This window comes from Saimiri boliviensis, chromosome 5, assembly GCF_048565385.1.
Source record: "Saimiri boliviensis isolate mSaiBol1 chromosome 5, mSaiBol1.pri, whole genome shotgun sequence".
Lineage (NCBI taxonomy): Eukaryota > Metazoa > Chordata > Mammalia > Primates > Cebidae > Saimiri > Saimiri boliviensis.
The window spans coordinates 30,324,159-30,341,004 of record NC_133453.1 but is presented as its reverse complement, the minus strand read 5'-3'; the positions used below and the strand labels follow the sequence as shown (position 1 = coordinate 30,341,004).

Genomic DNA, 16,846 nt, shown 5'->3' with positions numbered 1-16,846 from the left:
CCAGGAGAGTAGTATAAGATAAAGATAGTGAGGTCTATTGAAGCAAGAGGACAGAAGGCCTTCAGGGACTAGACTTTAATCTGATGCCAGTGGACATCTAGTGAAAGGTTTTCAGGAGGGGTGTGGCCTTATCTGAGCTCTGCATTAAACTAAATCTGTCAGCAGTGTCTGGGAATGCAATTTGGGAAAAGGCATGAAAGAAAGATTTCAGAGTTCAAAGACACTGACTGAAAGCATCAGGAAAAATCCAAGCAGTGAGGAGAAAAGAGACAAGATTAGCAAAACAAGAGCTGGTCCCCAGTTAATAACAGCTGGAAACCAGTGGTAGAAAGAGTATTAGTGTAGTTGTTATTGGCTCTCAATGTCTTCTTTCTCATTTTGAATTTTATCTCTTCAGGTGATTGAGTGCAACTTGAGAGCTTCTCGATCCTTCCCCTTTGTTTCCAAGACTCTTGGGGTTGACTTCATTGATGTGGCTACCAAGGTGATGATTGGAGAGAACATTGATGAGAAATCACTTCCAACATTGGACCATCCCATAATTCCCGCTGACTATGTTGCAATTAAGGTAACATTTTCAATAATTTATTAGTGATTTTATGAGTTCTGGTGAAATTAAAGGGACAATTTGTCATCAAAAATTGTGTTATGTTTAAAACCTTCTAACTAAAGGGTTGGACTAGGTATTTATGTTTCCTTTCAATAATGTACTGCAGTTGCATAATAGGCAACTTTATGTGAACTATTGTGCATTTCAAAAAAATTTTTAAAACCATCTAGAACTGCATAACTTTAAAATCAAGTAGCTGAGTGAATTATAAGCTTTTTATGCAACTGATACATGATGGTGCTAGTTTAGCTGGTAAATAGAAATCCAGGACATACTTCATTAGGATAAAGCTTGAATTCTGCCAAGTCTTAACATGACTTTTGTAAAAAGGGTTACCCTGTGGGGTTGGTTAAATTCCTACCATGTTGACTACCTTTGCTTAGTCCATAGTTTCTTCAGTGGCACATTTTTTTTTCATTTGAAAAATCGAGACAGCTATTGCTGTATATGGTGCTGTGAGGTTGTTAAAATTGATGGCACCTTTATAAAGAGTGACCAGGAAAACTTAGTTTGTTCACTAATTTCCAGTACACATGTATATTTTTAATAATACCTTCATAATAAAGCCATTGTGATCCTTTAGCTGCATCAGCATGGTGGTGCACAGAATATAATTATGACCTTTAACTACTTGGCTAGACAGGCATGAGGATTAGTGATATATAAACATATTTGAATTACTTAGATGAAGAACACAATGAAATTAATGTTAACATATTTGTGTAACATTAATATTGATATATTTATGTAACATTGACATATGTCTGATGTTTTCAAAAGGTTCCTGTTCCCATATGTAACTAGTGACCTCAACCATAACTGTGTTACAGCTCAGACTTGGACTCCTGACTTTATGATGGAAACTTTAAGTTGAAGCTGTGAATCAAAAAATCTTTATTAATCTTGCTTAAGCTGATGGTGTAGGATGCCTTGAATTTTATAGTGCATTGAGATGCAATGTGACTTTTTATGTTGGGAGGAGGCATGGCATTTTATTCCTGGAGACAGGAAAACAAACATATATTAGTAAATCTTTCAGCGAAAAAATAAAGAGAATTTTTTTTTGAGACCAACAGGTAGTAGGCATTGAAAAATATTTTTTCACTGGAGAGTCTATATATGAATTTTAAGTTCATATTTCTTTATTAATAGTTATAAGAGTATGGTTATTTCTTTTAATAAATTGATATATTTGTTTTTAAATAAAAATAATATTGATAAACAGATATGCATTTTTTTTTTTTTTTTTTTTTTTTTTTTTTTGAGATGGAGTCTCACTCTGTCACCCTGGCTGGAGTGCAGTGCCATGATCTCAGCTAATTGAAACCTCTGCCTCCCGATTTCAAGTGATTCTTCCTCCTCAGTCTCTCAAGTAGCTGGGATTACAGGCACATGCCACTACACCCAGCTAATTTTTGTATTTCTGGTAGAGATCAGGTTTTGCCATGTTGGCCAGGCTGGTCTTGAACTCCTGACTTCAGGTGATCGCCTGCCTTGGCTTCCCAAAGTGCTGGGATTACAGGTAGATATCTATTTTTTTAAATGCACTGTATCATCTAGCTTACTCATTTCCTAGTTATTGTATATAAATCTTATTTTTTTTTCAAACTACTTATTCGTTGTCAATCTTAATAGCCCTAGTGAGACTTGTGGGTATCAACGGATGGGGAAATAGGAAAGCTGAAGTGCAGAAATAATGTAACTTGACCAAGATGATCCAGTGAAATGACTTCCAAGCTAGAATTCCCATCATAATTTAGACTGACTGGGTGCCAGAATCAATGGAGGAATTGATTAAAATTTCTCCATGTACCAGATAAGCAGACATACAGCAAGAAACAAGAACTTAGTTCTTCATGAATTGCATTGGTAAAATAAATGAAATGGAGGCACTCCTATATTCTAGTTCATATGAAAGTTCTGTGCAAAAGTGTTTCCAAGCAGAATGTTTTTCAAAGCTTTTAAGAGGTGTCAACAACAGTTTAATGTCTCAGAAGCCAGCTTACAGACAGCCATTTTTGGCAAGGTGGCTTGTTGCAAGTTCAAATGATCAGAACACGAAGAGAAATGTTTCCAAAGCCTATCAAAGAGAAAAAAAAAAGTGTTTGAACTCTGTCTGGAGAGACTAATGCCCAGTGGACTTTGAAATCATTCCAATAAGAATGTGCATGGGCCAGATTAGAAACACTGGTCCCGACTGGTCTCAGGGGCCCTATTTACAGAATTAATTTGTGATTATTTAACCTAAGGTTTTGTCCAAGAGCTCAAGAAATTCTTGGAATGAAGTGTTAAAGCTATTTTTCAAGTCGGATGCTTGAACCCAAGAGATTGTTTACATGTCTACTGTAGCCTAAATGAATCCTGTGAGAGATGATTCACTAAATGTATTTATTCTCTCTTATTCATTGTCTACTTTTCCCTCACATAATTTTTCTGCCTGTTTTTTCTGACAGGCTCCCATGTTTTCCTGGCCCCGGTTGAGGGATGCTGACCCCATTCTGAGATGTGAGATGGCTTCCACTGGAGAGGTAACTAGTTAATAATCCACGAGTGTTTTCATTAAATTGACTTTGAAATCTATGGTTTTATGATTTGAATATGGTAAAATAAAGGGAATACAAACTTCTGCTATCAGAGTAAGTCTCAAAAGGCTTACAAATTTTGAATTTAAAAAATATTTTACTTCTATTTGGAATAGGGTCTAAATTCTCATTTATAGTTTAACATGGGACTATAATACACGTGTCTCTAATTTATTTTCACATGGGAGCATCTTCCAAGTATTTCTTGAGACATCCAGGTAAATATCTTCTTTGTCTTACTATTTAAAGGTTCTCAGGTCTCTCTGTAACAGCACCTCATCCCCTGTCTTGCTGCCATGAAATTAAATCATTTGAATTTTACTAGTAATGTGGATAAATACAGCATTCATTATAAAGATCATAGACCTAAACATGTGGAATCTTCAGATACATACACAATTTCAGGACTACTTTTAACCTCCTGGGGATTATCTAAAAACTATAATGGGATTGGCCACTGGATGTCCCTCTTCACTTGTGTTGGGGCTATGTCAGCTGAAGGTTTCTTTAAGACTGTGAAATGTGTTTCTTGTACAGAGCTGTCAGATTCTAGAAAGTTCTCTCCATGTCAGTGTCAGGACATTTTATGAATCACCTAGCCCTTGACAGACTTACTAGATACAACCTTCAGATTCTCATCAGTGCACATCCGAGTGGCAATCTCAGACTGTGAGCCATCATTGTTTCCTCCTGGTATTAAGGAAATACTAAAAGGAGAAAATACTTAATTGCAACAAAGTACGTGATGTTTTATATGGTTGCCTGGTTACAAGCAAGGTCTGTGATGAGAAGCCAAGTGAAACAAGAAGGCAGGCAGTCAGGAATAAATGGCTCTCCTGTTTGTATTTAGAGTCTTTGAAAGGGGACTCTTTGTCTCTTTGTTGCTTCTTTTAATTTAAGGGCAAGAAAACCTTACTTTTTAAATGAAGTGCTATGTACGTTACATCTTCAGTCAGTTTAAGGAGATACTCTGCAGGTTCTTCTTGATCCCATGGTCACTACTACTAGTAATTCTGATTTCAGCTGGCCTAGGGATTAGATCAGAGAGAGGTCTGTTTTCTCTCATGCTGTTTTCTTTAGCTTGACAAATTTGTTTTCAGTGCCTATGTTCATTCTGCCTCTATACATACATTATTGGAGTTATTGAAATATAAAAAAAATGAGAAATTTAGCTCCCCTTTGTTATATTTGTTTCTCAAGTATAAAGAAAGAGAATTCTTCTTCCATTATTTGAAAGAGTCATATTTCCAAGTGTCATAAAGTATAATATTACAAGTTCTGTTTTGTTACTGAAATCAGAATTCTAGCTTAGTAAAATCTCAATTATGTTTCAAAGAGACATTTTCCATGTCCAAATGGCTTGTTGTAGGATTAAATAAACCTCTAGCTACTGATATAAGTAAGAGACATTTTATGTTCCCAGTGGTAAAATAGGGATATTAGTCCTAATCCTTAATGGCACATTTAACTACTTTCTGTGGTTCTGTAGAAAATTGTTAAAACTTCATCAATGTTGTTGCATCTGTACTTATGATGGGATTGCCCAATTCTTTTCAGTAGAATTTAAGACTCACTAACTTAGCTTGACCTTATTTAAGTTAGTTGCTCAGTACTTGACTGAGCAAAATGTTCACTGTGGAGGGAAAAGCAGCAGCCACATTTATTGGTGCCTTACATAAGAACTTTTCTTGCATAGAAAGGATAATTTGCTTAAAAAATAAATTTAGCCATCAGTGGTATTTACTCTAATGGTGGTTACATACCTGTGCCAAATAATGATATGCACGGCAGAATTGACTCCTATCAGGTTTAAATATACCACTTGTTCTATAATTATGTGGGCTATTTGACTTGTAGCTATATTGCAGCACAATTATCCTAAACCTAAATGAAACTTCCGTATGCTCTAACATTAGTATATATGTTAGTTTGTTTGGAATTGTTTTTCTCCCATATGGCTCTGGGTATTCAGGACTAGGAACAGGATATTTTGGTTCATTTTCTGAAAATGATTTTTTTTTAAAAAAAGGTTCCTTTGAGCTTTTTTCATGGAGTTATTAAATTTCTCAGAAGGCTGTCTCATAACCTCTGTGAAATGACTCCAAACCAATTCAGTAGTTATACATTTCTGTTACTGACCGGTAAATTCATGCATGGCTGCATAGTGTATAAGACATGTACTTTTATTTAAACAGTAAGTCATATTAACATTTAGGAACTTACCACATTATGGACCAGAAGCTGTGATTTGTATCCAAATAACTCACAGTAGAATCCAGTTATGTTGCCCCATTGAGTGTTGTTGGATAGAGAAAGAATTGCATATTCATTCATTATGCTTAATTAAAAACATAAGATACATCTGCCCTGGCCAGCCTTTTAATCCCTGGATTCAGATTGCATGGTCTTTGGGCAACATTAATAAAATCTACAGAAGGAGTCTATGAGTAAACTACTTTCCGTGTGTGTGTGTGTGTGTGTGTGTGTGTGTGTGTGAATTTTAATTTTAATTTTTGATAGGAGTGGTTGACCAATCTTTGCATCCTGTATTTTAATTTTTTATTTATTCCTGAACAGGTGGCTTGCTTTGGTGAAGGTATTCATACAGCCTTCCTAAAGGCAATGCTTTCCACAGGATTTAAGATACCCCAGAAAGGCATCCTGATTGGCATCCAGGTAAGTGGTGTGTGGCTGTGTGCTTGCCCATGGTCATACATGGTGAGTGGTGAGGGGCAGGGTAGAATGTTAATTGTGGTATAGAAGAGGGGAGATTTGTTTTACATTTCAGTTTATGGCAACTTACAAGAAGAAGGGGCATTTGTTCTCTATTTGCCTCCTTATTTTGCCTTCTGTTCCATCAGCCCAAAAATAAAATACAGACAGAAAGAAAATGTTTCTAGTGAAGGGATACTTGTTCTAAATGAGATCCAGGGTACCTTAAAAAAGGAATCTCTTATTCTTTGGTTTTGTCTTTTCTATACATTTTACTCTTAGCTCTTCATCCTTAGTTCCTGAACATAGGAATTATGTGAGGTTGGGTTTCACGTCCTCCGTTTCTCTTTATTTTTCTCTGTCTCTTGATTTTCCTCCTTGCCAACTCATCCATGTCTATAGTACATACTCTTCTGTATATAATTACCACCTGTAAACTTAAATCCTCAGCCATCCTATATTTCCAGAAAGCTGCTGGATACCTCCACCTGAATATCTCAAATTCAACATTTCTCAAACTGAAGTCATATCTGTTCTCTCCTGACCATCGCTTCTTCCTTACTTTCATTCATTCGGTCCTTCCCATTTCAAACACTACTAAATGCCAAGGATTCAAAGTTGGAATACATGGATGTTATCTGATGAAGTTTCTCAGCTTAACACTCCAGAGTGAAAGTTTTAGAAGGGTAGTGACTTAATGGGCCTAAGAAAATCAGCTTATTTCATAGTCTATTGTATATATTGTGGAAGTTCTTGGAATATTCTCTAGTAAGCCTTCTAGGTCAAAGTAGGGTGAAATGAGTATCTTTATGCAATGAAAAAGGCATTATCAATGTATTGATGTAAGTGAAATGTAAATCTTAAGGCAAAATGATAGGAAAGTTCTATTATTGTTTGGAATGATTATCGCAAGAGTGTACAAACTATCCTATTTGTAAATTTCCTAAAAAAAATACTAGAGGCTTCCCAACTGGTCATTCATTTTTATTTGAAATTAGTAATTCTTGGGCTCTATAAAAAACAACAAATTGTCTTATATAATATCCCTGCTGTGCTTTTAATAAGCTCAAAATCTGCATGGCTACATAAAAATCAATAAAAATATAATTAGAACAGTACCAGGTATTCTCAAGCCAGTGGGTGATTATTTTAGATTCCATCTCATTAGGGTGTCTTAATATTAGCAAATTAGACTCTGGAGACTATACAGATAGTGGCTTTGGAGAAGTTTCTGCAAAGAGTAACTTGGGATTTTGCTTTACAAAGGTACCAAAAGGATGGTAGTGAATAGTTAAAAAAGAGGCTAACAAGATGACTTGCAATTGTGAAGCTTAATGGCAGTTTAGAGACAAATCACACCATATGAGAGACTCATCACATTATAAATGGGTATTAAGTATTATTAAGTCACAAGTAGGAGAATATTTGCCCAACTTCCAGTTATGGCTTAAAGTTTAATGTGAGACCTGGGGGCATTCAGAGAAGACCATGCCCTTAAGTCCACATCTTCACGTCTAATCATAATAGCGCTAACATTTTAAAATGCCAGTTTAAGAAGGCAGTGATGTATAAAATTGTGCCTTGTTTGGTTCTAGTGCTGCAGGGAAATGTGAAGCAAAGATTAATTTGATCCTTATGAAGTATTTGTGTAATTTTGGCATTAGTGGACAGAATTTTGCTTTGTAGGGGAAAAAAGATTTTGTTGGGGAAAAAAAATGTTTTCTTAAAGCAGTAAGATCTGTCTATTGAAATTCTACCTTTCAATGCTTTCCTTTTTAAAGAAATAATCATTCTAGCAGCTACATGAGTTGTTGTGAAGAACTTTCTGCACATACATATTTAAAAATATATTAAAAAGTATTTAAAGAATACTTAATAAAATTACACTTAACAAAATATTTACAGCCATGGTAAAATTGATCAGCTAATGCATAGTTTCTTCATCACTATGTGTAGCATTTTCATTCATGGTGATTTTTTTAAAATGTAGTCTGATAAACTGAAAAAGCATGATAGAATATAGTAAATAGAGAGTTAATACCTATAAAACTTACTGAACTACTTCTTAGTTAGAATGGGACCAAATCTAATCTCAACTTTTTACTGCAGCTTCTTAACAATTGCAGATAAAGTAATTAGGGTTCCATATTTTAAGATACATTGTAGTTTAAAAAAAAAAAACATTTTATTTAATATGATCCCACTTGGTCAGAAGAACTCATATAAACACTTTTGGATATATAAAGTTAAAACTGAAAATGGCACTAAAAAGAACTGCTAATATATAAATGGGGGTTAGGGATAGTAAATCCAGTGGAAGGCGTCTAGCTGAGGTTGAGTTATGTTACGAAGTTCCAAGAGAACTTGTTATATGGCAGTCTTCCTAACTTAAATTTCTTTTGTCTTCCCACCTTCCTCTTTCACACATACAGACTCTCTGTTTCTGGCCTTCCAAAGTTAAATCCAATGGGTCAAATATCTTGGAAGTTTGAACTGTTAATAACATCAGTCCCATAACTAGGACTTAGGATAAAAGAATCAAGATGTAGATTTTGTCAAAGGATCTTTGTCAATCCACTACATGCCCTGTGTCTCTATCAAGGCATTTCTAACATAAGAAAGGCATAATACAGGTTTATATGGCAACAAAAATCATCTTCGATTTTTCTGTAATATTTCTAGCCACTTTTATTTGCATTAGGATTTATTTTTAGTTTCAGTGAGTAGGCAATCTGCCTTGTTTTGAAGTTTTCTGGGAGATCCTTTAACAATAAATGATTTACTCTAGAGTAGATCAAGAGCACTCACTGTTTTTTCCTCTCTGATTGGGCTATTCAGTGATGCTTGTGGAGTGGCAAGCACCAATCTGACATCTGCGCTTCAGCATTGCTCAGAAACACAAAGCAAGCATTTTATTTGAAAAGACAACTCCAAGTGACATGAATAACCTTTTATCTTTAATACAGAATCATTAGGAAGAACCATAGACTTGTCAATCCAGAGGTCCCCATAGAATCCACAGGCATCACATAGTATTAACTTGGCTTTCTTTTCTGTAGCGAGGAGTTGGATAAATGTGAAAATGATCATTGGAGGAAATATATATATTTTTCACCTTTAAAGGACTGTCTTCTTTATAAACATTTCCAAGAAAATAAATCAGCTTGTACTTTTCACCTTTAGTAACAAATGGTTTCTTACACAGGTATTTTCAATCCGCTTTTAAATCTGAGGCTACTCAGATGCAAGCTGGCAGCTGTAATTTCTTTTTGTAGAGAGGCTGTTTTATGTGTCACAAGTGTTCAATACATGTTTGATAGAAGTTTATAATGTGCCTATGGAAGCCACCACCCAGACCAGAAGGTAGAGTGGTTCCCTGGCTGGGAACTGTCAATATTGTCATGTTGGATATTTATCTTTTCCACCTGGGGAACAACACTGAAACAGCTCCATAATGAGGTTCTGCCTGGTGTCTGCAGGTCTTAGAGGACTCGCTGACTTATTTTGACTTTAAAATGGCAAAGAAAAAAAATTACATTCCAGTACTCCTCCCTCAACATTTTTCATTGTAACTTTAGCCAAGGTTAACACATCTTGACCTCATATTACAAAATGAGTGAATGAGAGTCTTCCTATCACCTATTTCCCCCCTTTCCTGAACCTAAGTATGCATCAAAATCACCCGGAGGGTTTGTGAAACAACAGATTGCTAGGATCCACTCCCAGAGTTCCTGATTCAATAGATCTGGGATGGGGTTCAAATTTTCATATTTTTAATAAATTCCCAGGTAATGCTGATGCTGCTTTCTCAGGCACCACAATTTGAGAACCACTCTACTTGAGCAATGGTACTTTAGAAACCTGGTTAAAAGTTATGTTAGCACTTATTATTATCAAATATATTATCAGGGAATTTTTGCTAAGGGAAAGTATAAAAGATTGAGAAAAGTTGAGTGCATGATTAATGTATCAATTAGTAAACATTAGAGATCATTATGCTAAGCCTTCTAATGTGATTTGGTACTTACTGAAGTCTCTTCTGTTTTTAGCAGAAGATCACAATGTAATGTTCTATATTAGGGGGATTTAACGACATTCAGAAGTTCATTTTTGACATTTCATGTATATTTGTTATATACCAAGGGATCTTAAAACATGGAAAAAAATTTATATGCTATCAAATTTAGCCCCTTGTCTTTTCCAAAGTGAATCAAACTTGAATTGTCATATTCTTCTGTCTAATCCATTGTCCTGATGTCACTAAGAGTTATTCTCTAATTTTTAACTTGTTTATTTTTTCATGTCTAACCATGAGCTTCTTACATCTACGCTCATTTCTTCCTGTTTGGCTCTAAGTGGAAATGAAAAGCTACTGTCCTAGGCATGGTTACAATTCATGTTCTATAAGACAGTCATGAATAACCCCTGAGCCTGCCTCAGCTGAAATTCATCCAGTTGCGTTTATCTTTCCTATTTGCCAATAGTTTCCTCTTATGAAACAGCAGTTCTGGGATTGAGAAGGCCAGAATCTAAAAGAATTTTACATTTGAACATAGTCTTTGAGGTCATTTATTATGATTTAGATCTGTGCTCAGAAAGCCTCTGCAAGTAAATATTAGGGGGTGTTATGGGCTAAACATTATCAAAATTGTGCAAGAATCACATGTGTTTTATTGTCACATTTCTTAGTTTATGACTCTGAAATAAAATCATCTGATTTTTTCCAGGCATCACTAATAATGGTTTATAAACAGATTACAAGACATTTACTGACGTAACCAGCTTATGTCATCTGTTTAAAAACTTTTTACAAGGGAAATCAACAAGAATGTTGCTATTTGAAGAAGAATATATATTTTTAACAGTATATGATTTTAAATATGCCAGCTCAGTTACTCAGACACTCATATTAATGAAGTCAAGGTTAGGGTTTGATCTTTGGGTAGGTCACCTAGCTTTTTTCTTTCATCCTGACCACTATCTTGCAAACACTAGCTCTTGATCACAGGAATTTTCTTCAAAACTAAGGAACTCCTTATGGCAATGGGCAGGAATCCAGGGAAGGTAGGGCCTGGACTCTAGGCAGGTCTACCTGGGGTCCTAGGAAGGACACAGCAATGAACTATAGGAAAATATCTGAACAGTGAGATGGAGCATTAGGGAAGCCTGTGTGGAAATGAAATGCATATCAATGAGCGGGCAGTCGGTTTGGGTTGTAAGTGTCATTGTGGGTAGAGGACCCCAGGCTTGGAAACTAAGATGCAATGGCAGGAATCTAGTCTTTGGGGTGGCTGAAAAAACAATTATTTTAATCATATTAATATTTATTGAAAACTAATGGGCAAGTAACTGTGCTGAATATAATACTAAAACTTAAGTAGTGCTTACTTCTAAATTAGTTTATTGAACACTCATACTAATTAAGAACTGTTACTATTCCTGTTTAACAGATGAGAAAACTGCATCATAGAGTCATTAAGTAAGACATTCAAGGTCACACAGTTGAATAAGGTGTGGAGCCTCAAAACGTAGAAATACTACTATTGCCATCACTGTTTTAGAAGTGAAGGCCAAAGACATTAACTTTCTGAATCACACACTACTAGTGAATGATGAAAGCCAGGGTTTAAAATGTAGCTGACTTTAGAGCTCATTCTTTAACTACAACTTTTTATTGCCTCAGAGTAAATGCAAAAAATGAGTTCCCAATGACTGAGTTATCGCAGGGACTTGGGCATGAGCTACTAGGAGAATGATCTAGTTATTGAAGAGTAGTACAAAATTAGAACTCAGAAATAAAAGCAGGTTGAATAGGCAAAACAGCTGGCTTGACTCAGTACTGGCTCCTAACCCACATACCTTTTAAGTCCTCCCTGACCCGGAAAAGGATCCTTGCAGAACTGGGGCAGATCTAAACTTACAAAGACCAAGTGGATTAAACAGAGAATAAAGGGAGTGGGAACAAGGTGAAAAACAGAGATTAAGATAATGTGGATGGAATTTCATCAATATTGGAGTATAGATAAGAACTCATACTGAACAGAGAAGGATAAAGGGATAAAACTTGTCATCTTTGAATATTAAGCATCTAACAACATGCGGCATTGCCTTTTAAGACGTTGTAAGGAAATACCATATTGCATATGGCTACTAAGTGAAGAGCATGTATATCTAGAAAGTGAATTTTGTGCAATTCCTTTTTAGCAATCATTCCGGCCAAGATTCCTTGGTGTGGCTGAACAGTTACACAATGAAGGTTTCAAGGTATGTTTGTTAGTCTCAAGTTGTTTTCTGTCAGCATGGAATCTGTCCACAAATCAAAATATTGTAGAATATTGGAAAAGAAATAGCCCAAAATATGTCCTTTTGACATGAAAGTTTTAACTAACTTGGTAGTTTCAAAACTTAGAGTAAAATAATTAAAAAGTTGGGTTTTAACTTTTACAAAATTACTACAAATTCAATAGAAGTTGCCAGGTAAAAACTGAGAAAGTTTAGTTCAAGCACAATTGAGACAAAATTCCAATACAGTTTCATATGTTTTTCCTTTTCTGTTTTCATATGAGGTTATAGCTTCTTGCTGTGACAGTTACAGGCAAAACTTCTTTGCAGTGAATACCTCCACACAAAGCCTGGTTGAGTAAAACAAAATTATTTCCAAGGCTTATCATGGGCCTGTGGCCATCGAGATTTGTTGACCTGATAACAAGGAATTATCATACATGAATATTTGAGAAATTATTAAATTTCTAGGAAATTATTGAATTATTAAATTCAGATTAAATACATTATTAAAATATAAAAGCAATTAAAACTCAGGTTCTTATGTTTTTTTTAAAAAATCACTGCAAATATATAAAAAAATATTTAAAATGCCATGCCTCTGGACTCTGAGTCCAAGTCTCTATCCATGGTACCATACTACTTCTCATGTTCAGCAATTTCTTCTTTATGTTTTACATGTTCCATAAAAATAAGAAATCACTGTACTATGGTAATTGATTTTTTTTCATTTCAAATGTAGCTCTTTGCCACGGAAGCCACATCAGACTGGCTCAATGCCAACAATGTCCCTGCCACCCCAGTGGCATGGCCATCTCAAGAAGGACAGAATCCCAGCCTCTCTTCCATCAGAAAGTAAGAACTAGGCATACTTTTCTGAAATAATTTAGAGGATTAACTTTGAGAACCAGAATATGAATATTTCACCTTACTCAGTTGCAAGTCTTTTAAAACAAATTTTAAAATGGATACATTTGTGGATGAGCAAAAAGCTTTACTCTCCATTACTATGGAATATATAATGTCATGTGTACATGGTGATACGAAACATATTTCAAAATACTTCTTAGTAAAAATGATTTCCTTGATGGAAACAAGTGAGAGCATGAAGAATGTAATGCAGCACTTTATATTTCATGTCAAACTTATATTGTGTTTAGATATGTATATCGAGTATAAGATGACCAGCTATATTTCACTAAGGTTGTGCATAATAAATCAGTCAATTTGTTGAGCACTTACTACAGACATTCCTTGACCAGGTTTTTATGCCTTATACCATATCATCATTAGATTTTGTAAGACATGTTATTTCAGCAGATTGTGTGAATCTTCTGGAATACCATTGAATCAACCCTTAAAGATCTATGTGGTATAATTGCATAGGAGATAATTCTGTGCTATTTTAAGATATTATAGCCCACGGAATGGCTGTGGCATTCTATGCAATATGTTATTTGTTAGGGTTCTTAAGTAGCCAATACATAAATTACTATCACTTTAATAAAATAGTGGCATTGTGTTCAAACCTTAGCAGGCTTCCAAGGATGTAATAGCCCCTTGTTCGGGGCTGTGTAAAATAATTAAGCTAGTTAGGAGGTAATAAAGTTAATGTGGGAGTGGGAGCATAGGGGTGAAAGGACATTCAATGCTGGAGGGATCACCTCTTTTTAAAAAATAATGTCTACCAAATAACCAATTCTTAATGATTGAACAGACAACATTTTAAAGAGAAAACAAACATCTGTATTCAATTAGTTAGACTTGCACCAAAATTCTTTCAAGAATCTAATAAAAATTATAATCCCTATATAAGTGTAACTTAAACATCTACTTGGCAATAGAGGAGGGTAGATGGCAATCAACTCAGTAGCGCATTGACTTGAATGGTCAAGACAGCAATTTATGTTAGTATTTTTTAACTATAAAATAGGCGTTGTCATCTGTAAGTTTTTGTTTATTTTTCCAGATTGATTAGAGATGGCAGCATTGATCTAGTGATTAACCTTCCCAACAACAACACTAAATTTGTCCATGATAATTATGTGATTCGGAGGACAGCTGTGGATAGTGGAATCCCTCTCCTCACTAATTTTCAGGTATAGTCTTCCTTGGATATAGACTGGATGGGAGTTTTGTTTCTGTGCTTCCCTTAAGAGTGTTGATTAGTAGATACACATCTCTCTTTCTCCCTCTTTGTAACTTTCAGAATAGAGAGGATTTTTTAATAGAATCTAAAATATAATAATGCTAACATGATAGGTCATGGCCTAAATGGAACCATTGGTGATCAAGCAATTGAGATCATCAAAGGCCATGGAAGGCTGTGGCTTTCTCTACAATTATCCTTTGAATAAAAAGTGACAGCATGACATGAAGTAAAGATACAAACTCTTATTCCATTGTTTCTAAATGAAAGCCACCACATAAAAGCAACAGGTTAATGATAATTGAAGGTCCAGATGTAGCACAAATGCTTGTTCAATTCACAGAAAATGATTGCGTGAGGCATGTTCAGTTTCACTTGGACATGATCCATCAAATTTATCACAGGGAGAAACAGAGTGGAGACTCATTAACTTTCTGCCTATCATATTTATTTTTTATCCTGAGTCAGTTTTAATCTCTTTGGGAGAATAAATAAGGTTATTCACAGTGACGTCTGAGATATAAAAGAAAGTTCCCATGGTGAGGTCTGAGACACAGGAGAAAGTCTTCATTAAGTAAAAAAAAAATTATGCTTTTAATCCCATATCCCTTTGAAAACTGGGAGCAGACACTTGTGACTTTTCAACATTGATTCATTAAAAATTCACTTTCATCTCATGTAGGTTGCTGATTCCTACCATTATATTTTCAGGTGACCAAACTTTTTGCTGAAGCTATGCAGAAATCTCACAAGGTGGACTCCAAGAGTCTTTTCCACTACCGGCAGTACAGTGCTGGAAAAGCAGCATAGAGATGAAGACACCCCAGCCCCATTATTAAATCAACCTGAGCTACACGTTACCCAAAGGAACTGATTCACAGCTTTGTTTCCCAGACTTAAACTTTATTTCAGTTTACTTCGTCATGCCTTAATATCCTGTATCTTTTGCAATTAAGTTGTCAGTCACATCTTCAAAACCTTACCTACCTTCCTAAGTTACTTACTCTTCATGAGGTTTCATCCATTTACTAATACCTTATTTTTGGTGGACTAGGCTTGCCTATGTGCTTATTTGCAGCCTTTTACATTTTATGGTGCTGATTAATAGTGATCAAGGTAGGAAAAGTTGCTGTTCTGTCTTCTGAATTCTTTCTATACTTTAGGATACTCTATTTTTAAAACAGTATCTGCAAACTCAGGACCCTTTAACAGGGCAGAATACTCTAAAAACTTGATAAAATGAAATATAGATTTAATTTATGAACCCCTCCGTCATGGTGTTTGTGTATTGCTTCTTTTTTGATCCTTGTTCTCACCCATTTGGCTAATCCAGGAATGTTATTATCCCTTCCCATTATATTAAAGTTGAGAAATGTGACAGAAGTATTTAGAGTATGGATTTCTTTTTTTTTTTCTCTTCCTTCCTTCCTTCCTTCCTTGCCTTTCTTTCTTTCTTTCTTTTCTTTCTTTTCTTTCTTTCTTTCTTTCTTTCCTCTTTCTTTTTTTGAGACAGAGTCTCACTCTGTCTCCAGACTGGAGTGCAGTTGTGCAATCTCGGCTCAATGCTACCTCTGCCTCCTGGGTTTGAAGCAATTCTCCTGCTAAAGTATGGATCTCTTTCAAGAACACTGGTTTGCAGTTTTATTTTCTGGAATGCATGAGCAGATGGTAGGCAGTGTTTATGTAGATTCATTGTTGTTATCATTGAATTTTAATTTGGGCCAAGTGAAATATTCAGGTTTTTGTCATTCACACTCTCCCCACTTTTGGAATAACTTGGAAGTCAGGTTCATTCCGTTAAAATGATGGATTCTGTTGAACTATGGGATCCCACACAGCACTACGAATTCCACCCACTGTAAGGGCAAGGACACCATTCCTTCTACATATAAGAAAAGTCTTTTCTGAAGGGCAGACTTTGTTACTTTTAAATGTTTTCTGTTATTACAAGTGCTCTAATTGTGAACTTTTAAATAAAATACTATTAAGGTATAATGCAGTTGTATCCGTGCATTTTTTACATTGATGTACAAAGATCAGTTTACTTCTATGATAAAACAGGGTTAGGGGCCACAGTTGCATTGCTTATTTATGTTTTCCATACAAACCCATATAGGGCATAAGAAAATTTACATTACAAATACTGAATTTTCAGTTATATTTTTTACTTTTTCTCATCCCTCCCTTGCTTTTAAGATTCCTCATAACATTAATTAAGTGGTTATATGGCTATAAGCCACCTTTGATCTGGATCCTTTCTAATGTACAACTACATATGGATTAAAGATTACCACAGATATATAATAAACTTTCAAACAAACGTCTTGCATAACTCAGAAAAGTAACTTGATCAGAGGCTGACTGGCATTGTCTGATGGAAATGGTACCAATGAGCCCATTGATGCCATATCTCCAATTTACCACTGAAACTATGGCTTTGTGAAGGTCCTAAGATAGTTATACTATAACAGCCTTTATTTCTTCCTTCTTACCTCACAATTGATTACACTT

General features: G+C 35.2%; 1 protein-coding gene across 1 annotated transcript in view; it reads left to right on the top strand.

Annotated features, from left to right (window-relative positions):
• CPS1 (carbamoyl-phosphate synthase 1) overlaps positions 1-16,330 on the top strand; it is a 118,952-nt gene extending 102,622 nt beyond the window's left edge. Inside the window, exons 32-38 of the mRNA XM_003925583.4 lie at positions 398-568; positions 3,064-3,138; positions 5,770-5,868; positions 12,109-12,168; positions 12,929-13,041; positions 14,156-14,285; positions 15,047-16,330. Coding sequence (XP_003925632.2) covers positions 398-568; positions 3,064-3,138; positions 5,770-5,868; positions 12,109-12,168; positions 12,929-13,041; positions 14,156-14,285; positions 15,047-15,145 — 747 coding nt within the window. The 3' untranslated portion in view covers positions 15,146-16,330. The remainder of the gene's footprint in view (positions 1-397; positions 569-3,063; positions 3,139-5,769; positions 5,869-12,108; positions 12,169-12,928; positions 13,042-14,155; positions 14,286-15,046) is intronic.
• The last annotated feature ends 516 nt before the right edge of the window (positions 16,331-16,846 follow it).